Here is a 24,141-nt window from a genome sequence, read left to right as displayed (position 1 = left end):
GGACTAGCTGACCTCCAAGGTCCCTTCCAACTCTATTAATCTGCAATCAGACAAAGAGTCATCGTCCCAATTAAGGTCCAAGAAATAAATCAGAGTCCAAACCTTGGCCTTCTTCCAAGTTCCAATCTATTGACAGAGCCATGTTGGTTATGAACTTTTTTTTTTGTAAATATAATCTTTATTGCAAATAAATGGGGGAAGGGAATACAGAAGACAAAGGGACTATGTAAACATTGGTACAAATTTATGTAACTTTAGTATATGCAGTTTTAAAATATTATACATACTTACATAGGGGAAAAGAATAAAGAGGAAAAGCTAGAGAAGGAGAAAGGAAAGGAGCAAAAAGGGGAAGAGAAAAAGAAAAAAGAAAGGAAGAAGAGGAAAAGGAATAGAACTACAAAGTGAGGAAGGAAGAAAAAAATAGGTTGGAAAAAAGATGGAAATAAGACCAGCAATAAGCTGGTGTATCGTTTCCATATGACGTAAAGTCTTTGTTCGTTTGTTTGTTTGTTTGTTTATTTATTTATTTATTAGATTTGTATGCCGCCCCTCTCCGTAGACTCGGGGCGGCTCACAACAATAACAAAGACAATGTAAGAACAAATCAAATAATTTAAAAAACGCTACAAACCCCATTATTAAAAGCAAACACAAACACAAACATACCATGTATAAACTGTATAGGTCCCGGGGGAGATGTCTCAGTTCCCCCATGCCTGATGGCAGAGATGGGTCTTAAGAACTTTACGAAAGGCAAGGAGGGTGGGGGCAGTTCTAATCTCTGGGGGGAGCTGGTTCCAGAGGGTCGGGGCCACCACAGAGAAGGCTCTTCTCCTGGGTCCCGCCAGATGACATTGTTTAGTCGACAGGACCTGGAGAAGGCCAACTCTGTGGGACCTAACCGGTCGCTGGGATTTGTGCGGCAGAAGGCGGTCCCGGAGATATTCTGGTCCGATGCCATGAAGGGCTTTATAGGTCATAACCAGCACTTTGAATTGTGACCGGAAACTGATCGGCAACCAATGCAGACTGCGGAGTGTTGGAGTAACATGGGCATTTTTGGGAAAGCCCATGATTGCTCTCGCAGCTGCATTCTGCACGATCTGAAGTTTCCGAACACTCTTCAAAGGTAGCCCCATGTAGAGAGTATTTATCATTGGAGTATCGTTCCATTTTTAAGAGTAGTTATAAATTTCTGTTAATTTGGTTAGGGTTGTAGCTATAAAGTTTTTCCAGTGTTATATAATTTATTTTTTTTAATATAAGGTAGTATCTTGCAGGAGTTTATCATACACTATTAGGTTATTATATTGGACTATTCTTTTTTTGGATTAGTTGAAAGATTTTCTTTTTCTTCAGGCAGTCATACCATTCGCCCCAGACTTGATAAAATACCGTATCTTGTCTATTTTGTAACTCCATGGTTAATTTAGACATTTCTGCGTAGTCCATGATTTTAATTACAATGTTTAATATGGTAGGTGTTTGTTTCTGTTTCCAAGTCTGGGCATCTAAGATTCTTGCTGCGGTTAAAATTTGAATTATAATATAATAGTTCTCTTTATTAATCTATTGTCTAATTATTCCTAAAAGAAACAATTCTGGTTTTAAGGATATATTTGTGGAAGTAATTTGATCTATTTTTTTTTATTTTTAGCCAATAGGTTTTTGCAACTTCACATGTCCACCACATATGATAATATGTGCCAATTTTTTCATTGCATTTCCAGCATTTTGGAGACATATTTGGGTAAATTTTTGCAAGTCTTGCTGGAGGAAGATGCAATCTATAAAACATTTTGTATTGGTTTTCTTTCTGTGTGGTAGCTGTTCTGTCGGGGTCTCTGGTAGAATCCTCCCAAAAATTCACAGGTACAAATTTCAGACACACACACATGTTTGAAAATTCAAAACAATGTTCTTTATAATGAAAATTCACTTAAACCAAGCCCTCTTTTGGGATAGCCAAGAGCACTCATCTCCAAACAAACTGGTAATTTGTACAAGTCCCTTATCAGTTCTGTGATACTTAGCTTGCAGCTGTGAGGCAATTCACAGTCCTTCTTCTTTCACAAAGTGAAACATACTTTGCTCTGGTTTAGTTTCAAAGCGGGGGGAAATCAGCACACAAAAAGTCAAAGTCAGTAAAGCAGGCATGAAACACAATGATCAGATAATCCTCCACAATGGCCAAACCCACAGGCTGCTATTTATAGCAGCCTCACTAATGACCACAGCCCCACCCAACCACAGGTGGCCTCATTTTCTTTGATAATAATCTCTCAGTTGTTGTTGCCTATGCATCGCTCTCTGCATGCGTGGCTGTATCATTAACTCTTGTTCCGAATCCATGGAGGAGCTAGAGAATTGATCTCCTTCTGAGCTGTCTGCCCCACCCTCCTCCTCCCTGCCACCCTCCTCCTCCCTGATGAAGGCTCCTCCTCTTGGTCAGAGGAGCCTTCATCAGCAGATTCCACCAGGGGCAAAACAAGCCTGCAGCATGTGGATGTCTCCCCCACATCCACAGTCCTTGGGGCAGGAGCTGGGCCGGAGCTAACCACAACAGAACTCAACCGGTATAGTCTGGAGGACAGAAGAAAAAGTGGGGACATGATTGAAACATTTAAATATGTTAATGGATTAAATAAGGTTCAGGAGGGAAGTGTTTTTAATAGGAAAGTGCACACAAGAACAAGGGGGCACAATCTGAAGTTCGTTGGGGGAAAGATCAGAAGCAATGTGAGAAAATATTGTTTGACTGAAAAAGTAGTAGATGCTTGGAACAAACTTCCAGCAGACGTGACTGGTAAATCCACAGTAACTGAATTTAAACATGCCTGGGATAAACATAGATCCATCCTGAGATAAAATACAGACTAGATGGAACCAGGAGGTTTTATAACCCAGCCAGTACGGCTTCGTTCAGCTTACCGTGACTTGAACCCAGGATGAACAGACTGACTTTGAAACTTAAGGCTAAAGAAGATTCGGAATGTTATAAAATTTGGGGAAAGTTTTATCAATGGATGGAAAATTAAATTATATTTAAGTTAGAATTAATAATTGTTTTGGAAGTGAGATAAGAGAATTAAGAGATAAATATTAGAATCCAGATGACGAGGAAAAGAAATGCTGGTAGCACTAAACAACGATATGCAGTAATCCCTCGCTACTTCGCGGTTCATCTTTCGCGGATTTGCTACTTCACAGGTTTTCAAAGGGGGCTTAAATTCATTAAATCCATTAAAAATCCATAAAATTCTTCTACAGTACTACTGTCCTCTATTAAAGAAACTGGTAGGATATCACATGTAGTTCCAGCTGAGAAGCATTATAGAGTGACTATTTAATGCAAAGGGTGAGTTTTAAAAGTCCAAATACTTGTTAAATACATAAAAAATTATCTTTCCTCTACTTCACAGAAATTCGTATTTCACAGGGAGTCTTGGAACGCATCCCCTGCAAAAAATGAGGCATCACTGTAACATAAAGCTTAGATATTAAGATTATTTTTATTATATAAAATTTTAGGATATGGGTTCGATAAGGTAAAGTGTTGGAGTATAAGAGATATATATATAAATATATATATACTGTATATATATATATATATATATATCACATATTTTTGCTGAATATTTAAAATTAAGGGAGACTAGGATAGCAGTTTGAGATTCCTGAGCTGGCGCAGAAAGAACATTCTTTGTTGTGCTTTTTTGATGATGTTTTTGATGTTAGGTGACCATTTTAAGTCTTGAGATATGATAGAACCTAGAAATTTGAAGGTCTCTACTGTTGATACTGTGTTGTCTAGTATTGTGTGAGGTGGAAGGGTTTCTCCTAAAGTCTACCACCATTTCTACGGTTTTGAGTGTGTTCAGTTCTAGATTGTTCTGGTCACACCACAAGGATAGTTGTTCAACTTCCCGTCTTGAATGAGTCCAATCACTGTTGTATCATCTGCAAACTTCAATAGTTTAACAGATGGATCGTTTGAGATGCAGTCATTAGTGTATAGAGAGAAGTGGGGAGAGTACACAGCCTTGGGGGGCACCTGTGCTAATTGTACATGTATCTGTTTTCGTGTTTGTATTCATATATACATGTTGTAAGCCGCCCTGAGTCTAAGGAGAAGGGCGGCATAAAAATTGAATAAATAAATAAGTATAATGTTTTATTTTAAAGTGGAGAAAAATAAAAAAAATTATACCTGGTTCTTGAACCTTAAAAATTTCCTTTTGAAAAAAAAAATCTCTTTTCATTTGGCAGCGTTTGACCACTTCCCATCCGGGGGAGCAGCGCGACACTGTTCTGCAGGCCTACATCAACAATGACCTGTTGGACTGCTACAGCAACGGCCAGGTTAGTGGAGGAGAAATTGCTACCCTAGATCGGGGACCAAGGGCATCTTTCATAAGCTCCTTAAAACCCACCTCTGTCATCAGGCACGGGGGAATTGAGATATTCCTCCCCCCCAGGCCTATACAATTTATGCATGGTATATTTAGAAACATAGAAACATAGAAGACTGACAGCAGTCTGCCCTTATACTATTTCCTGTATTTTATCTTACAATGGATCTATGTTTATCCCAGGCATGTTTAAATTCAGTTACTGTGGATTTACCAACCACGTCTGCTGGAAGTTTGTTCCAAGGATCTACTACTCGTTCAGTAAAATATTATTTTCTCATGTTGCTTTTGATCTTTCCCCCAACTAACTTCAGATTGTGCCCCCTTGTTCTTGTGTTCACTTTCCTATTAAAAACACTTCCCTCCTGAACCTTATTTAACCCTTTAACATATTTAAATGTTTTGATCATGTCCCCCCTTTTCCTTCTGTCCTCCAGACTATACAGATTGAGTTCATGAAGTCTTTCCTGATACGTTTTATGCTTTACAACATGTTAGCAATAGCACTTTTTAACAGAGCCAGAATTAAAACCCCTTAATATTAAAAACAATCAATGCAACACAGTCATTCTCAAGTGCTATAGTCAGAAGAGAGGGGGGTATATGCTGTTTTATTGTTGTTGTTAGACACCCGGAGTCTACGGAGAGGGGCGGCATACAAATCTAATAAATAAATAAAATTAATAAATAAATCTTTAAGAGCACTGGTCTGCAACTGTTGACTTTTTTCAAATCCCCCCTGTGATTTTTGTCAGCCTCAGGAAATGTCTGATTCTGAAAACAAAGAAACAGAGACCTTAGTTGATCCTGGGTTGCAGAGGAGTGAAAGAGACAGCGATTTAGAACAGCCACAGGGGGCTGAAGCTGTAGTTCCTTGTCAGAGAGTGATGAAATATTAAACAGTGAGTGGGTACTCTGGGTATTCTCCAGGCTAGAGAGTAAAAGAGAAGTTGGTACCAATAAAGAGACTCATACCAGTTCTCTGGCTGTGTGGCCTTCATGCCACATCACACTCCCTTGCATTATCACACAAAATAGGGTAATCCTTCACGTACAACAGTTTGTTTATTTAAAATGAGGACCCGAATTGTTGGGGGCAATTGGCGGACTGTAAATTGCACAGAGGGTTCGAAAGCACTGTGAAGTAGAATATAAATCTAAGTGCTATTTCTATTTCTCTCCTTCCTTCCTTCCTTCCTTCCTTCCTTCCTTCCTTCCTTCCTTCCTTCCTTCCTTCCTTCCTTCCTTCCTTCCTTCCTTCCTTCCTTCCTTCCTTCCTTCCTCCCTCCCTCCCTCCCTCCCTCCCTCCCTTCTTTCCTTCCTTCCCTCCTATATAGTAGGGGTCTCCAACCTTGGCCATTTTAAGATTGGAGGACTTCAACTCCAAGAATTCCCCAGCCAGTTTGGCTGGCTGGGGAATTCTGGGAGTTGAAGTCCTCCATGCTTAAAGTGGCCAAGGTTGGAGACCCCTACTATATAGGATTGAAGGCTTACTCTGCCCATAGCTAGGAGTTCGATCTCGATCTGCTCAAGGTCAAGTCGGCCCTCCGTCCTTCCAAGCTTGATAAAACGAGAACCCAAATTATTGGGGGCAAGCTGCCCCCTCTATAAACCTCTTAGAGAGGGCTGTAAAACCCCTGTGAAGCGGTATATAAGTCCGAGTGCTGTTGCTTTTGCTGTCATTTCGTGTCAGGTATTCCAGGATTAACTGTAAGCATCTCAATTTTGGGGTTCACTTGCAGAGAAGCGTCTTAATGCTGATACAGTCCAAGTGTGAGGTTGTTCGCCAGTACACTGCCCGGCTCATCAATGCATTTGCCTCCCTGGCTGAAGGTAAGAGGTGGAGCATAAAAACAGCTACCGTATTTTTGGAGTATAACACGCATCTTAGTTTTGAGATAGAAAATTAGGGGAAGAAATCTATTTATTTATTATTTATTTATTTATTTATTTTGTCCAATATACAATGAGGGTTTTAGTGGGTATATATCTACAGTATATACACATAGTAAAATACATGATGAAGGTTATAGAGGAGATACTCATATTAAAATATATCTAAGAAAGAATAGAAAAGAAGATATAGGAATAGAACATATCAATGAAAGAATAGAAGAAGAGATATAGGAATAGAAGAAAGGTATAGGAGATATAGGAGAGCAATAGGACAGGGGACGGAAGGCACTCTAGTGCACTTGTACTCACCCCTTACTGACCTCTTAGGAATCTGGAGAGGTCAACCGTAGATAATCTAAGGGTAAAGTGTTGGGGGTTTGGGGATGACACTATGGAGTCCAGTAATGAGTTCCACGCTTCGACAACTCGGTTACTGAAGTCATATTTTTTACAGTCAAGTTTGGAGCGGTTAATATTAAGTTTAAATCTGTTGTGTGCTCTTGCGTTGTTGTGGTTGAAGCTGAAGTAGTCGCCAACAGGCAGAACGTTGCAGCATATGATCTTGTGGGAAATACTTAGATCTTGTTTAAGGCGTCTTAGTTCTAAACTTTCTAGGCCCAGGATTGAAAGTCTAGTCTCATAGGGTATTCTGTTTTGAGTGGCGGAGTGAAGGGCTGTTCTGGTGAAGTATCTTTGGACATTTTCAAGGGTGTTGATGTCTCAGATGCGATATGGGTTCCAAATACCTACTAGGTATACTAGCATCCTTAGTCTGGTCACCTTCAGCACATTATTTTATCCCCTGGTTAGGGCGTTTAAAAACCTTCTTTGGAGGGAGTAGCAATGAAAACAAGCCTACAAGCTGGGAAGATCATTAGCACCTAGCTAGGGCTGAGAAAACATTTTTCGGGAGGGAGAAACAGTGAAAACAAGCCTGCAAAGCCGGGAAGATCATTAGTGCCTCATTAAGGCTGGGGGGAAAAGCTTCGAAAAAGCTCCACAAAATACATACATACATACCCTGTTTCCCCCAAAATAAAACATCCCCTAATAATAGAAACATGGAAACATAGAAGATTGACGGCAGAAAAAGACCCCGTGATCCATCTAGTCTGCCCTTATACTATTTCCTGTATTTTATCTTAGGATAGATATATGTTTATCCCAGGCACGTTTAAATTTAGTTCCTGTGGATTTACCAACCACATCTGCTGGAAGTTTGTTCCAAGCATCTACTACTCTTTCAGTAAAATAATATTTTCTCATGTTGCTTTTGATCTTTCCCCCAACTAACCTCAGATTGTGTCCCCTATTAAAAACACCCCTCCTGAACATTATTTAACTAACATATTTGAATGTTTCGATCATGTCCCCCCTTTCCCTTCTGTCTCCAGACTCTACAGGTTGAATTCATTAAGTCTTTTCTGATACGTTTTATGCTTAAGACCAGGGGTAGGCAAAGTTGGCTCTTCTATGCCATGTGGACTTCAACTCCCAGAATCCCTGAGCTAGCATCATTGTCTCAGGAATTCTGGGAGTTGAAGTCCACATGGCATAGAAGAGCCAACTTTGCCTACCCCTGCTTAAGACCTTCCACCATTTTTGTAGCCCGTCTTTGGACCCGTTCAATTTTGTCAATATCTTTTTGTAGGTGAGGTCTCCAGAACTGCACACAGGATTCCAAATGTGGTCTCACCAGCGCATAATAAATCCAATTGGGCTTTTGAGTGCATGGCAATAACACCAAGCGCTTATTTCAGGGTTCAAAGAAGTATAAGACAGGGTCTTATTTTCAGGGAAACACGGTACATACATACATAGTTATGCCTATACCCACATATATGACACAGAGAAACAACACAACATAGTACGGCTGTTTACATGTAGATGGGGAGGGAGGGAAAAACAGGCAAAATTTGGAATTTTGGCAACTTTGGAAGAGCTTTTGAGGTCTGTGGTGGGTGGTTGCCCGTCTCTCTCTCTCTCTTTCTCTCTCTCCATTGCTCTCTCTCTTCTTCCGTTTCTCCCAGGCCGCCTCTACCTTTCCCAGAATCCCCGCTTGCTCCGGATGCTGGAAGGAAGGTTGAAAGCGGAAGATAAGTTCTCCCTCACCCGGGAGAACGTCCTGGGAGCTCTGCAGAAACTCAGCCTCAGGTGAGGTTGCCAACATTGGTTTATTTATTTCCTAGCTGGACCCGTGGTTCAGTCTGATTGGTCTGGTTTGCCAAGTCTAGAACACGCAACATGTAATTGTCCGTGTGCGAAGCAATCCGTGTGTCGATCCAAATCTAAGGGTTGGCCTTGAGCTTTGGGGATGGTGATTGCCAACGCCAATCGAATTGGGAACTGCAGACTCTGAAATTGAAATGGCACATCCATTGGAATCATAGGAATGCGAGGAAAGAGAGCATCTTCATTCTTGAAAGGTCTGGTCAAGATCGTTGCATGTTGAATGGCAATTGATTTATTCATTAGATTCATAAGCCGCCCTTCTCCTCGCGGACTCGGGGGAGCTTACAAAAATGAAATACAATATAACAATAAAATTCTTCTTTCTTTCTTTCTTTCTTTCTTTCTCTTTCTTTCTTTCCATCTTTCTTTTTCCTTCCTTCCTTCCTTTTCTTCTTTTTGTCTTTTCTTCCTTCCCTCCTCGTTACCTTCTTTCTTTCTTTCTTTCTTTCTTTTTCCTTCCTTCCTTCTTTCTTTCCCTCCTTCTTTCCTTCCTTCCTTCTTTCTTTCCTTCCTTCCTTTTCTTCTTTTTGTCTTTTCTTCCTTCCCCCTCCCTTTCTCCTTTCTTTCTTTTTTCTTTCCTTCCTTCTTTCTTCTTTTCTTTCTTTTTTCCTTCCCTCCTTCCGTCCTTCTTTCCTTTCTTCCTTTTCTTCTTTTCTTCTTTTTGTCTTTTCTTCCTCCCTCCATCCCTCCCTCCCTTCTTTCCTTCCTCCCTCCCTCCCTCCCTTCCGCAAAAAAAGTGTTTGTTACAAAGGAGTGAATCTATGGGACACGATTAAACTAAAGCCTCCAATTTCATTTCTGCTTCGAAACTGCTTCTAGATTTTGTGCTTGAGAGAGGAGGAAATGGAACTGGGCCTTCCCCTGATTTCCTGATTAGATTGATTGGCTGCTATAGCAAAGCCTCATGTAGATTAAGATGCAAAAGTAAACATTTGAGGTGGTCCTGTTACTATTTTTATTCCACTGCTCTGAACAGCGTTGGGAGATAAGGCTTTTAAAAAAAAAATCCTTTAACTCACTTCTGCCTTCCCCACTTTATTTTCTTTATTTTCACATATATTTTATACTTTGCTGACTTGAAGGAAAATAACAATAAAAAAGGAATGAATCGAAAAAAGAAAAAGGATGCGCCAGACCATGGGCAATTATATCTATTCCTTCCCTGTGGGATTTCCAAAGGCCTTAAATAAATTAACACTTTCCCTAATGCACTAATTTCCTAATACCAGATCCTTTATTTGCTGGGAAGATACCACTTCCTCTCTTGAGTAGGTTAAAAAATGTTCATCAAACTTGCATAAACATCCATATCTATACCATAGTATCAAAACATCCATAGTTGTACATTTCTATCTAAAATGCCATAAATATATTCCTTAATTTGCTCCTTTCATACTTTTATCTCCTCTCTGCTTTCCTTCCATGTACTGTATTTTTCAGAGTATAAGACGCACTTTAGTTTTTGGGGAGGAAAATAGGGAAAAGAATCTGCTTACCAGGTAAATGTCCTTATCCCTTGATTAGGGCTTTAAAAAAAACTTTATTTAAAAATAAAAAAAACTATTTAATGCACTTGGGGAAAAGGAATCCTCAATCTGAGTATTGCATTGGCAGTTCTGTGTTAGCAAAAGCTTCAGAAGAGAAGGATTTAGGGGTAGTGATTTCTGACAGTCTCAAAATGGGTGAACAGTGCAGTCAGGCGGTAGGGAAAGCAAGTAGGATGCTTGGCTGCATAGCTAGAGGTATCACAAGCAGGAAGAGGGAGATTGTGATCCTGATGCATACAGTGCTGGTGAGACCACATTTGGAATAATACTGTGTTCAGTTCTGGAGACCTCACCTACAAAAAGATATTGACAAAATTGAACGGGTCCAAAGACGGGCTACAAGAATGGTGGAAGGTCTTAAGCATAAAACCTATCAGGAAAGACTTAATGAACTCAACCTGTGTAGTCTGGAGGACAGAAGGAAAAGGGGGGACATGATCGAAGCATTTAAATATGTTAAAGGGTTAATTAAGGTTCAGGAGGGAAGTGTTTTTAATAGGAAAGTGAACCCAAGAACAAGGGGACGCAATCTGAAGTTAGTTGGGGGAAAGATCAAAAGCAACGTGAGAAAATATTATTTGACTGAAAGAGTAGTAGATCCTTGGAACAAACTTCCAGCAGACGTGGTTGGTAAATACACAGTAACTGAATTTAAACATGCCTGAGATAAACATATATCCATTGTATGATAAAATACAGGAAATAGTATAAGGACAGACTAGATGGACCATGAGGTCTTCTATGTTTCTATGTTTATTCAGAGAGAGTAACAATGAAAGAGCTTGCAAAGCCAGTAAGAGCTGGGAACATCATTAGGACCTGGAAAAAAACATTTGGAGCAAGTAGAACGATTGAAAAAGCCCTGTAAAGACTTAGGGCTTGGAAAACATTCTTAGCAGAGAATAACAAGCTGGTAAGGGCTGGGAACATTGCTAGCACCTGGTTAGGGCTGGAAAGAAACTTACTCGGAGCAAGTTAGAGCAATAGAAAAAAAACCTCTACTAAGAGTTAGGGCTTGGAAAACATTCTTCGCAGAGAGTAACAATGAAAGAGCCTGCAAGGTAAGAGCTGGGAAGATCGTTAGCAGCCAGTTAGGTTGAAAAAAAGTTACATTCAGAGTATAAGATGCACCCAAATTATCAGCCTCTTTTAGAGAGGGAAAAAAGTGCATATTATACTCTGAAAAATACAGTATATCATACTACTATCCTCCCTCTCTCTCTCTTCCCTCTACTTTCTTTCTCCTTCCCTATCTCTTTTCTACTTCCCTCCTCTCATTCTCCCCTTCCTATCTACTTCCCCTTCTCCCTCTGAAAACTCTTTGAGTACATCTAATTATAATCCATTTTATGGTCAGAAGACAAGCAGTTCCAACATTGGAGCTATTCTTAAACTTATATCTTTCCCTTTATCCATATTTTATATACTTATTGGCCAAGGGTGATTGCACACACAAAGAATTTGTCTTTAGTACAGATGCTCTCAGTGTATATAAAAGAGAAAGATACATGATTGTCATAGGAGTCAAATAAGCAATGAGGAAACAATAAATATTAATAAAAATCTTAAGGATACAAGCAATAAGTTATAACCTATGACCTATAAAGCCCTTCATGGCACCGGACCAGATTATCTCAGGGACCGCCTTCTGCTGCACGAATCCTAGCGACCAGTTAGGTCCCACAGAGTGGATCTTCTTCAGGTCATGTCAACTAAGCAATGTCGTTTGGTGGGACCCAGGGGAAGAGCCTTCTCTGTGGCGGCCCCGGCCCTTTGGAACCAACTCCCCCCAGAGATCAGAATTGCCTCCACCCTCCTCGCCTTCCATAAGCTTCTTAAAACCCACCTCTGCCATCAGGCATGGGGGAACTGAGATATTCTTTCCCCCTAGGCCTTTACAATTTACGCATGGTATGTCTGTATGTATGTTTGGTTTTTATAATAAGGTTTTTTTTAGTTATTTTAGTATTGGATTGGATTGTTACATGCTGTTTTTTATCACTGTTGTTAGCCGCCCCGAGTCTACGGAGAGGGGCGGCATACAAATCCAATAAATAAATAAAATAAATAAATAGTCATATAGTCATAATTGGGAGGAGATGTTCTTGGCTCTAGTTGTCTTGGTGTGCAGTGCTCTGTCGCAACGTTTTGAGGGAAGGAGTGGAAAAAGTTTATTTATTTATTTAATTGGATTTGCATGCCGCCCCTCTCCGAGATGTCCAGGATGTGAGGGGTCAGTCAATATTTTCACAGCCCTCTTTTGGACTCGTGCACTCTACAGGCCCTCCATGGAAGGCAGGTTGACAGCCATTGTTTTTTCTGCAGTTCTGATTCTCCTCTGAAGTCTGTGTCGGTCTTGTTGGGTTGCAAAAGGAAAAAAAAGTGGGGGGGAGTTAAAAAAGAAATCCCAATTTTTTTAAAAAAAAAAAGATGGCGGCACCCACGGACCAGCACCAACTGAACTGGTTCTGTGTTTGATTTGATTTGATTTTATTGGATTTGTATGCCGCCCCTCTCCGTAGACTCGGGGCGGCTAACAACAGTAGTAAACAGCATATGACAATCCAATATAATCAGTTAAAAACCCCAATTGTAAAACCAAACATACATACAGACATACCATGCATAAAATTGTAAAGGCAGAAGTGGGTTTTAAGAAGATTACAAAAGGCAAGGAGGGTGGGAGCAATTCTAATCTCTGGAGGGAGTTGGTTCCAGAAGGTCGGGGCCGCCACAGAGAAGGCTCTTCCCCTGGGTCCCGCCAAGTGACATTGTTTAGTTGTCGTCGTGATGTCACTAGCAGTTTACTACTGGTTCAGGCGAACCAGGAGGAGTCCACCTCTGAGTGAAACCCATTAGTGCACCTGGTGTCCCGCACTAGAGATGTGCTAGGAATTGCCGGTTGGCGGCAAAGCCGTGCAAGGCACACGTAGGTGAATGAAGAGTTAAGTAGGTGAAAGAGCCACCTGAGAACAGAACAGGTGAGCTAAGCACTATCAGCTGAGCTAGTAATGGGTTCCGGGCCATAAATTTGTCACTTTTCCCCCTTCGCTTTTATGGCTTATCGTTCAAGGCAAGAAAAGGACTGTTGCGTAGTTATAATCAAATATTTCTGCCTGCGCGGTGAAACATTAACTGGGCTGCTATCAGATCCTCCACGTATGAACTCAGCACAAAAGGGTTATCTAACTTTTCAAGGATTCTAGTTTCCTTCTGGAGCAAAGAACCATCATTGGGGCCATTTCTCCAAATCGGGGGTTCCCAGACTTGGCAACTTTAAGACTTGTGGACTTCAACTCCCAGAATTCTCCAGGCAGCCATGCACATCCAGTATATGTGGTACATTGCTCAACAGTAGTAACTGTGAGAGGGATCTTGGAGTCCTAGTGGACAACCATTTAAACAGGAGCCAGCCGTGTGCAGCAGCTGCCAAAAAAGCCAACACAGTTCCAGGTTGCATCAACAGAGGGAGAGAATCAAGATCACGTGAAGGGTTAATACCACTTTATAAGACTTTGTTAAGGCTACACTTGGAATATGGCATTCAGTTTTGGTTGCTACGATGCAGAAAAGATATTGAGACTCTAAAAAGAGTGCAGAAAAAGACCTCCTGGTCCATCTATCTATCTATCCATCCATCCATCCATCCATCCATCCATCCATCCATCCATCCATCCATCCATCCATCCATCCATCCATCCATCCATCTATCTATCTATCTATCTATCTATCTATCTATCGTTTATTTATTTATTTATTTATTTATTAAATTTGTATGCCGCCCCTCTCCGCAGACTCGGGGCGGCTCACAACAGCAACCGAAAACAATATATAATACAAATTCAATAATTAGAAAGCTAAAAACCCATAATTTAAAAAAAAAACATGCACACAACATACCATACATAAATAGTATAGGCCTGGGGAAGATATTTCAGTTCCCCCATGCCTGACGGCAGAGGTGGGGTTTAAGGAGTTTGCGGAAGGCAAGGAGGGTGGGGGCAGTTCTAATCTCAGGGGGGAGCTGGTTCCAGAGGGTCGGGGCCGCCACAGAGAAGGCTCTTCCCCTGGGACCCGCCAAACGACATTGTTTAGTCGACGGGACCCGGAGAAGGCCAACTCTGTGGGACCTAATCGGTCGCTGGGATTCGTGCAGCAGAAGGCGGTCCCTGAGATATTCTGGTCCGTTGCCTTGAAGGGCTTTATAGGTCATAACCAACACTCTGAATTGTGACTGGAAATTGATCGGCAACCAATGCAGACTGCGGAGTGTTGGTGTAACATGGGCATACCTCTAGTCTGCCCTTATACTATTTCCAGTATTTTATCTTAGGATGGATCTATGTTTATCCCAGGAATGTTTAAATTCAGTTCCTGTGGATTTACCAACCACGTCTGCTGGAAGTTTGTTCCAAGCATCTACCCCTCCTTCAGTCAAATAATATTTTCTCACGTTGCTTCTGATCTTTCCCCCAACTAACCTCAGATGACTTTGCTTATTCAGAAGGTCACAAAAGGAGATCACATGACCCCGGAACACTGCAACCATCATAAATAAGAATCAGAGCCCTAAGTCCTTTTCTTCAATGCCATTGCGACTTTGAACGGTCACTAAGCGAGCTGCTGTAATTTGAGGACTACCTGTATATTATCTATTGTAACGTTATACAGTAATTTGGAACGGTCATTAAACCGGATGGTCATAGTCAAATGACTACCTATAACAGAACTAGAATATTACAATATGTTTGTGGGTTTGTTTGTTTTTTCTGAATTCCCAGGCGGGCTTTGCAGTCGACCATGATCAAGGATGGACTCATTCCATGGTTGGTGGAAGCCCTCAAGGACACAGACTCCATGTCGGATTACACCCTGGCCTACTCGGTGGCTTTGCTCATGAACCTCTGCCTTCGGAGCTCAGGTAGTCCGCGCTTGGAGAACGGCAGGCCTTGGAGAAAACATGGACCATCAACTGTGGCCATGGAGATTCTCAGTCACCCAGGCCATTGCCTGGGGGTGCGCGTACGCAGGGCGAGGACGCTCAGATTATTATTATTATTATTATTATTATTATTATTATTATTATTATTATTAATTAGATTTGTATACCGCCCCTCTCCGAAGACTCACACACATTGCGGTTTCCGCTACCGGAACAGCGATCTCAGGCATACCGGGGGCAGCCCGCCCCTAAATACATGCCATTTGCCAAGTGTCCGAATGTGGATCACATGACCACGGTTGTAAGTGCAGGGGGCGGGAAGGTCACGTCACTTTTTCATTTGTAACTTTGAATGGTTGCTAAAGGACTAGAATAGACCAGTGTTTCCCAACCTTGGCAACTTGAAGATATTTGGACTTCAACATCATTCGCTGGCTGGGGAATTCTGGGAATTGAGGTCCAAATATCTTCAAGTTGCCAAGGTTGGGAAACACTGGAATAGAATATAGAAAATCCATAAAATAGAATAGAACAGAATAGAATTCTTTATTGGCCAAGTGTGATTGGACACACAAGGAATTTGTCTTTGGTGCCGATGCTCTCAGTGTACATTTATTTATTTATTGTTAGAGTTGAAAGGGACCATGAAGGCCATCGAGTTCAACCCCCTGCCCAAGCAGGAACCCTATAGCACACCAGTCAAGTGGCAGTTCAATCTTCTCTTAAAAATGTCCAGAGTGTTGGAGTTCACAACGTCCGCTGGTAGGTTGTTCCAATGGTTGATCACTCTGACCGTCAGGAAGTTCCTCCTTATCTCCATGTTGAATCTCTCCTTGGTCAGCTTCCAGCCGTTGTTCCTCGTCCGGCCCCTCCTTGATCATAGTCGAGTTATAATATCTTTCCCTTTATCCATATTTTATATATTTATTGGCCAAGGGTGATTGCACACACAAGGAATTTCTCTTTAGTACAGATGCTCTCAGTGTACTGTACAGTGATCCCTCGAGTTTCGCGATCTCGATGTTCGCTAAACGCTATATCGCGAGTTTTCAACCCGGAAGTAAACTCCACCATCTACGCATGCGTGCCCTTCCACGCATGCGTAGATGGTGGAGTTTCCCCGCCGGGCAGAGGCTTCCCTGGGTCTTCCCCCTCTTGCCCCGGTAAGGCGCGAGCAACGGCGTGGGCGGGTGGGCGGCACACGCGCGGGAAACCCCCGGCCGCTTCTCAGCTGAGAAGCGGCCCCAGCAACAGCGCGGCCCCAGTGCGGCCCCAGCAACAGTGCGGCCCCAGCAACAGCGCGGGGGGCGGGCAGCACGCGCGCACGCCGAGGAAACCCCCGGGCCGCTTCTCAGCTGAGAAGCGGCCCCAGCAACAGCGCGGGGGGCGGGCAGCACGCGCGCACGCCGAGGAAACCCCCGGGCCGCTTCTCAGCTGAGAAGCGGCCCCAGCAACAGCGCGGGGGGCGGGCAGCACGCGCGCACGCCGAGGAAACCCCCGGGCCGCTTCTCAGCTGAGAAGCGGCCCCAGCAACAGCGCGGGGGGCGGGCAGCACGCGCGCACGCCGAGGAAACCCCCGGGCCGCTTCTCAGCTGAGAAGCGGCCCCAGCAACAGCGCGGGGGGCGGGCGGCGGGCGGCACGCGCGCGGACAAGCAGCAGCAGCGAGGCGGCGGGGAAACCCAATCTTCGGCTCCTCGCTGCTGCTGTGGAAATAAAAACACCATCTGCGCATGCGCAGATGGTGTTTTTACTTCCGCACCGCTACTTCGCGAAAATTCGATTATCGCAAGGGGTCCTGGAACGGAACCCTCGCGATAATAGAGGGATCACTGTATATAAAAGAGAAAGATACATGATTGTCATAGGAGTCAAGTAAGCAATGAGGAAACAATAAATAATCATAAAAATCTTAAGGATACAAGTTATAATCATATAGTCATAATTGGGAGGAGATGGGTGATAAGAATGATGAGATAGTAATAGCAATGCAACCTCAGTGAATAGTTTGACAGTGGTGGGGGAATTATTGGTTAAGCAGAGTGATGGCGTTTGGGGAAAAACTGTTCTGGGGTCTAATTTTCTTGGCGTGCAGGGCTCTGTAGCGACGTTTTGAGGGTAGGAGTTGAAACAGTTTATTTATTTATTTAATTGGATTTGTATGCTGCCCCTCTCCGATATGTCCAGGATGCAAGGGGTCAGTCAATATTTTCACGGCCCTCTTTTATTCATTCATTCATTCATTCATTCATTCATTCATTCATTCATTCATTCATTTATTTATTAGATTTGTATGCCGCCCCTCTCCGTAGACTCGGGGCGGCTCACAGCAATAATAAACAATATATAACAAATCTAATAATTTAAAGAAAAACACTAAAAAACCCATTATTAAAAGCAAACATACATACAAGCATACCATACATAACTGTATAGGCCCGGGGAAGATGTTTCAGTTCCCCCATGCCTGATGGCAAAGGTGGGTTTTAAGGAGTTTACGAAAGGCGAGGAGGGTGGGGGCAGTTCTAATCTCTGGGGGGAGCTTGTTCCAGAGGGTCGGGGCCGCCACAGAGAAGGCTCTTCCCCTGGGTCCCGTCAAACGGCATTGTTTAGTTGACGGGACCCGGAGAAGGCCCACTCTGTGGGACTTCATCGGTCGCTGGGATTTGTGCGGCAGAAGGCGGTCCCGGAGATATTCTGGCCCGATGCCATGAAGGGCTTTATAGATCATAATCAACACTTTGAATTGTGACCGGAAACTGATTGGCAACCAATGCAGACTGTGTAGTGTTGGTGTAACATGGGCATAACTAGGGAAGCCCATGATTGCTCTCTCAGCTGCATTCTGCACGATCTGAAGTTTCCGAACACTTTTCAAAGGTAGCCCCATGTAGAGAATCATAGAGTAGAGTAGAATAGAATAGAATAGAATAGGATTCTTTATTGGCCAACTGTGATTGGACCCACAAGGAATTTGTCTTTAGGGTGCAGTGCACATAAAAGCAAATACACATTTGTCAAGAATCATAAGATGGAATGGAATGGAACAGAATAGAATAGAATTCTTTATTGAAGTACAACAGTTAATGATCGTCATAGAGGTCATAGGGGTCAAATAATCAATCAGGAAACAATCAATATTCATATAAATTGTAGGGATACAAGCAACAAGTTACAGTCATGCAGTCATTAGTGGGAGGAGGTGGGCGATAGGAATGATGAGAAGACGAATAGTCATAGTAATGCAGCCTTAAAAAGCCAACACAATCTTGAGCTGCATCAACGGAGGAATACACTCCAAGACGAGGGAGGTGCTAATGACACTCTATAATACTTTAGTTAGACCACACCTAGAGTACTGCACCCAGTTTTGGTTACCACACTACAAAAGAGACATTGATACTCTAGAAAAAGTGCAGAAGAGAGCAACCAGGATGATAAAGGGACTAGAAGCTAAAAGATACGAAGAGTGGTTGCAGGAACTGGGCATGGAGAGTCTAGCCAAGTAAAGGTCCAGGGGGGACATGACAGCAGTCTTCCAATACGTAGAAACATAGAAGTCTGACGGCAGAAAAAGACCTCATGGTCCATCTAGTCTGCCCTTATACTATTTTCTGTATTTTATCTTACAATGGATATATGTTTATCCCAGGCATATTTAAATTCAGTTACTGTGGATTTATCTACCACATCTGCTGGAAGTTTGTTCCAAGGATCTACTACTCTTCCAGTAAAATAATATTTTCTCCAATGCACTTGCAAGGAGAGTCCAGGATGGGTAATTCTTCAGTCTGATTGGTAGGGACTGAGTTTAATTTAAATATTAGGCAGGTGCCGCCCCCTTAGCCCTCCAGTCTTAAAAACTCAGTCGCAGTAAAGGGACTTTGAGTTTTTGCTCTACCAATAGTATTGGTTTGAGAGGTTTAGGCTTTAAATGTTATTTGTTGTTTTTTCTTTTGATGCATTGATTGTTATTAAATCTGTCTTTTTCTTTCCCCTTTTTCTCTTAGGTGCAGCTGGGGTTTCTCCTCAGGCAGCTCTGGTTTCAGACCTCCAGTGGGTCTAATCCAGTTGACTGCAGCTCCTCCTTGTCTGTGAACCCACACAAGGGCCTGGCTTGTGGGTTCAGGAGTGAGCGCCCGGGGAAACTACCTCCGAGGTAGACTCCGGAGGAGAGGAGCCGGTTGACGCCGCGGGGGGGTCCGCCCTCCCCCGTGGCGAATAAACCAAGGGGAGGGGGCGCAGAACAAGCCTCGGAGGACATCCGCGCCCCCCACACACACCCCGCCCCCCCGATCGCCCCGCTCACACCACTTATGGAATCGGGCTGATTTCGCTGCCCGTGGCGCTGCAGGGAGCCTTCTGGCCGTTTGCCTGTCAGTTCCGACGGCCATGTTTGTTGGAGGCCGATGTCGGAGTTTTCGCGCCCAAAGTGTTTGCGGTTGCCAGGGCAACCGGGCCGGTGGCCATTTTCTTCAAGGGAAGTTGAAAGCGAGGCGGGGCTTAGCCTGTCAATCCCGACGGCCTTGTTAGTTGGAAGCCGATGTCGGAGGTTTCGCGCCCAAGGTGTTTGCGGTTGCCACGGCAACTGGCCGGCGGCCATTTTCTTCAAGGAAATTGGAAAGCGAGGCGGGGCTTGGCCAGCCTGATTTGGGCGCGCTAATGTTTCAACTGGAATCTGCCCTAGCTACACGCAGGCGCAGTGGAGCAGTTGCCTGTCATTCTGCCATTTTCTGGTCAGAGCAGTTGAGGATTTTTGGCCTTGATTTCTTTCTGTCTCAGGCAATCTCCTTGTTTAGTGGCAATATGGCAGATCAGGCAGGCCAGTTGGTGGAGGAGCCCTCTGCAGGGCCTAGCACTCCAAAGGAAAAGCCCCAGAAAGCCAAGGTATCTCAGGGGGCCTCGCTGAGGGAAGCAGAAAAGCGCATCCGGGCCCTGGAGAAGCAATTGGAGGCTTCTCAAAAGGTAATGGGCCCTGTTCCTTCTGCCAGTCAACCCGGTCCTTTGATGGCCTCCCCCACGTTCCTGCCAGGGGTTGTAGGCTCAGCCACGGAGAGAGATTGGTCTCCAGAGAGAGTGAGGCTGCCAGCACCCAGGGCTGAGAGACAATGTGCTGCAGGACTGTCTGCATATCCAGCCTTTCCAGCACCCCAGTCTGGCCAGGCAGCCACTTTTACACCTACAGCTGCAGGCCTGCGCAGCTCCAATGATGCCTGGCAGAGCATGCCTCAGTCCTTGCAAGACCTCATTGCCACAGCTTATACCCAGGGTGTGGCGGTGGGGACTCAACAACATCAGCAGTCTCCAGTGGGACTCCCTCCAATGAGGTCTAGAGACCCCTGGACTGCCCCTGTCACCCTCTCCATGGAAGGCTCAATGGATGAGGAGCGGTCATCTAGAGACGATTTCAGTGGGGCTGAGGATGAACTTTCTGGTGATGAGCAGCCCCCTGAACCACCCAGTTTTCCTGGACTCTTTAAGTCATCCCTTTTCAGGGTTCTTTTGAATAAAGCCAAGATGACCATCGAACAAGCAGGTGAGGGGGACCAGGCAGCGGCTTCTGAGACGGCCCAACTGGCAGGGGGCCTATTTGTCTTCCCCAAGCAGGAGACGGTCCACATTCCGTCTTCCCACCTGTTCAGAGAAACTATCCAGCGCCCGTGGGAGAACCCAGCCGCCGCACAGGGACCATCTAACCTGGATCGCAGATTCTATACATTTGACCAGGCGATGGAGGACCTGCTGGAGTTTCCAGTGGTGGATAAACCGGTGACGAGCCTGGTGTCCAATGCCCTGGTTCCCTCAGAATCTCAGGAGGGTCTCCGAGCAGAGGACAAGAGAGCGGAAAATGTGGTGCGCCGGACTCACCAGATGGCGGCCTGGGCTCTGCGAGCCGCTTCGGCGGCATCGTTCTTCAATAGGGCCACGATGCTCTGGATCCAAGAACTGCAATCCAGGGTTAATCCGGAGGATACTAGACTCCGCCAGGACCTCAACAAACTCCTGGCGGCCACGGAGTTTTCGGCGGACGCTACGGTCAACGCCGCCAAATTTGCTTCCCGTGCAATGGCCTCCTCTGTGGCCTCCCGTCGGCTCATTTGGCTCCGGAGCTGGCAGGCGGACGTTAAGTCCAAATGGAGCCTGGCATCTGTTCCATTCAAAGGCAAGAAACTGTTTGGGGAGGTCCTGGACGACGTCCTCGTGGAGGATAAAGACAAGAAAAAGGTCATGCCTAGAGCAAACAGGAAGCAGGATAGGAGATTCACTCCCTATCAGAGAAGGCAGTCCTTTCGGTCTGAGCCCTCCTCGATGGGCACCCAGGCGTCGAGGCCGTATTTTCAGAGCTCATTTGGCCAGGGGTCCTTTCGGGCGGATAGGTCTTTCCAAGCGGACAGGAATAGATCTTATCAAGGCCGCCGCCCCTTTAGAGGAGGAAGCAGAGGCTTCAAGAAGTCGAAGTGACTCCGAGCTCAGAGGCTGTCTGGGCGGAAGACTGATGTCCTTCCATGCAGCATGGGCGGCGACGTCCTCAGACCCTTGGGCGGTATCTACAGTTGGCCAGGGCCTGAGAATAGAATTCTTCTGCCCTCCACCTCACAGGTTTCTTCCGTGTCGAGTTCCATCAGATGGGGAGAGAAGAAGACTCCTATTCAGAGAAGTCGAGCACTTACTGGACATTGGAGCTATAGAGGAGGTTCCCTTGACACAGCAAGGCAAGGGCTTCTACTCGGCGATCTTTCTCATTCCCAAGTCGTCGGGGGGAGTGCGGCTGATTCTGAACCTGAGGCGCTTGAACCTCTATGTAAAATACAGGAGGTTCAAGATGCACTCTCTCAGATCAATACTGGCAGCCATCCGCCACAGAGACCTCATGTCCTCCATAGACCTGAAGGAGGCATATCTCCATGTCCCAATATTTCCTCCTCACAGACAATTTCTCAGATTCTGCATTGCCGGAGCACATTTCCAGTACAGGGCGATGCCCTTTGGCCTATCATCAGCCCCGAGAGCATTTACAAAGTTGCTGGATGTCCTTACGGCGCACCTCAGATGTCAGTCGGTACGCCTCATGGCATATTTGGACGACATCGTGATTTTGTCCAGAACACCGGATCGGGCACTAAAGGACCTACACTTAACCATACAGACCCTGGAAGACCATGGTTTTTCCATAAACTGGGACAAAAGCCACCTGACGCCCACGACTCGCCTGGCCCATTTGGGGACGACGATAGATTCCGAACTGGGCGAGGTCTTTCTGTCACGGGACAGGCAATCTACAATCAGGAGGTTGGTGAGAGAGCTGCGCCTCCAGCAGTACCCAAGTCTGCTATTCCTGTCCCAGCTCCTAGGGACGCTAGTGTCATGCATTGGCATACTGCCGTGGGCAAGGTTCCACCTTCGACCATTACAGTGGTTCCTTCTTCCCTTTCAGAAGCAGAAATCGAGCCACTCTCGCAGGAAGGTTTTTCTCAATGCCGGGGTTCGCAGATCTCTCCGGTGGTGGGTGTCTCCAGCCTTGAGCAGAGGTTCCTCCTTTCTGGACAAGGAATTACTCACGGTGACGACCGATGCGAGTCTGCGGGGGTGGGGAGCACATCTTTCCTCACAGATAGCCCAGGGCCTGTGGTCGCAGCAGGACCTTTACAACGTCAACATAAACTTCTTGGAGCTGAAGGCAGTGTCACTGGCCCTCCACAGCTTTGCTCACCTGGTGAGGGATCAGCACGTATTAATTATGACCGACAACGTAGCCACGCGTTCCCACATCAACCGACAGGGGGGAACTCGGTCAGGGAGGCTGATGGCAGAGTCGGAGTCTCTTTTCAGGTGGGCAGAGACCAATCTGGCATCGCTTTCAGCGGAACACATCTCTGGGGTGGAGAACGTGTGTGCAGACTGGCTCAGCAGGGAGACCCTAGACCCAGGGGAATGGCAACTGGAACCCGGGATCTTCCTAGAGATCACCAGGAGGTTTGGGGTACCAGTTCTGGACTTGTTTGCAACGTGTCTCAACTCCCAGCTTCCCCGCTTCTTCTCCCGATTCCCATCCCAGGGAGCGGAAGGAGTGGATGCTCTGCGCCTCAGATGGCCTCCGGGTCTTTTATATGCGTTTCCACTGGTTTCCATCATTCCCAGAGTAATTCGGAAAATATTGCAGGAGCAGGCAGAGGTGCTGTTGTTGGCCCCCTTTTGGCCCCGTCGGATCTGGTTCGCAGACCTGATGCAACTCTCAATTGCTCCGTCATGGCGGATTCCGGACCATCGAATCTCCCTCTTCCAGGGGACCATGTCACACCCGGAGCCTCAGTGGTGGCAGCTAACCGTGTGGCGCTTGAGCGGGAACGTCTGAGGAGTCACGCTCTGCCAGACACGGTTATCGATACTATACAGGCTGCCCGTAGGCCTTCTACCAGGAGGATCTACCAGGCCACTTGGGAGGCCTTTTCTAAGTTCTGTGCACTACGACAGGTGGAGCCTCAGGTAGCTTCTCCTCCTATGGTACTGACATACCTACAGGCAGGTCTGGACAAGGGCCTCGCCCCGAATACTCTTCGTCGGCATGTGGCTGCTTTATCCAGTATCATTACATTGGACAGTCAGCGCCCCTTGAGCAAACATCCATGGATACGAGACTTCCTGAGAGGGGCGGCTAATCTTAAACCGCCAGTCATTCATCGCTTCCCGTCATGGGACCTGTCCTTGGTGCTTCACTCCATCACAGCACCTCCATTTGAGCCTCTACGGCAGGTTCCTATACGGCTGTTAACTCTTAAGACTACCTTCCTGGTAGCCATTACGTCGGCCAGGAGGGTCTCAGAGATTTCGGCTTTGTCTACAAGACCGGACTTATGTCGCTTTCATCCGGACAGAGTGGTCCTTAGGCTGGACCCGGCTTTCTTACCTAAGGTGAATACCACTTTTCACAGGGCACAAGACATCGTGCTACCGGATTTTTGTACACGTGGAACTCACCCTTTAGAGTTGAGATGGCACAAGCTGGACGTCAGGAGAGCCCTTAAAATCTATATTCGCAGGACTCAGTCCTTCAGAGCTTCAGAGGCCTTGTTTGTATCCTTTTCAGCACGTTCTCTGGGGTCCAGAGTTTCC

At 45.2% G+C, this 24,141-nt stretch overlaps 1 protein-coding gene across 3 annotated transcripts in view; it reads left to right on the top strand.

Moving 5' to 3' along the window:
- The window catches only part of ARMC9 (armadillo repeat containing 9), a 153,339-nt gene that overhangs the window by 65,491 nt on the left and 63,707 nt on the right, over positions 1-24,141 (top strand). For all 3 annotated transcript variants that reach the window (XM_070753808.1, XM_070753810.1, XM_070753809.1), the window contains exons 12-15: positions 4,273-4,365; positions 6,158-6,248; positions 8,342-8,465; positions 14,872-15,011. In XM_070753808.1, coding sequence (XP_070609909.1) covers positions 4,273-4,365; positions 6,158-6,248; positions 8,342-8,465; positions 14,872-15,011 — 448 coding nt within the window. The remainder of the gene's footprint in view (positions 1-4,272; positions 4,366-6,157; positions 6,249-8,341; positions 8,466-14,871; positions 15,012-24,141) is intronic.

This window comes from Erythrolamprus reginae, chromosome 5 (genome assembly GCF_031021105.1).
Source record: "Erythrolamprus reginae isolate rEryReg1 chromosome 5, rEryReg1.hap1, whole genome shotgun sequence".
NCBI lineage: Eukaryota > Metazoa > Chordata > Lepidosauria > Squamata > Dipsadidae > Erythrolamprus > Erythrolamprus reginae.
The sequence above is the reverse complement of the archived record's forward strand: the minus strand, read 5'-3'. Positions and strand labels throughout refer to the sequence as shown.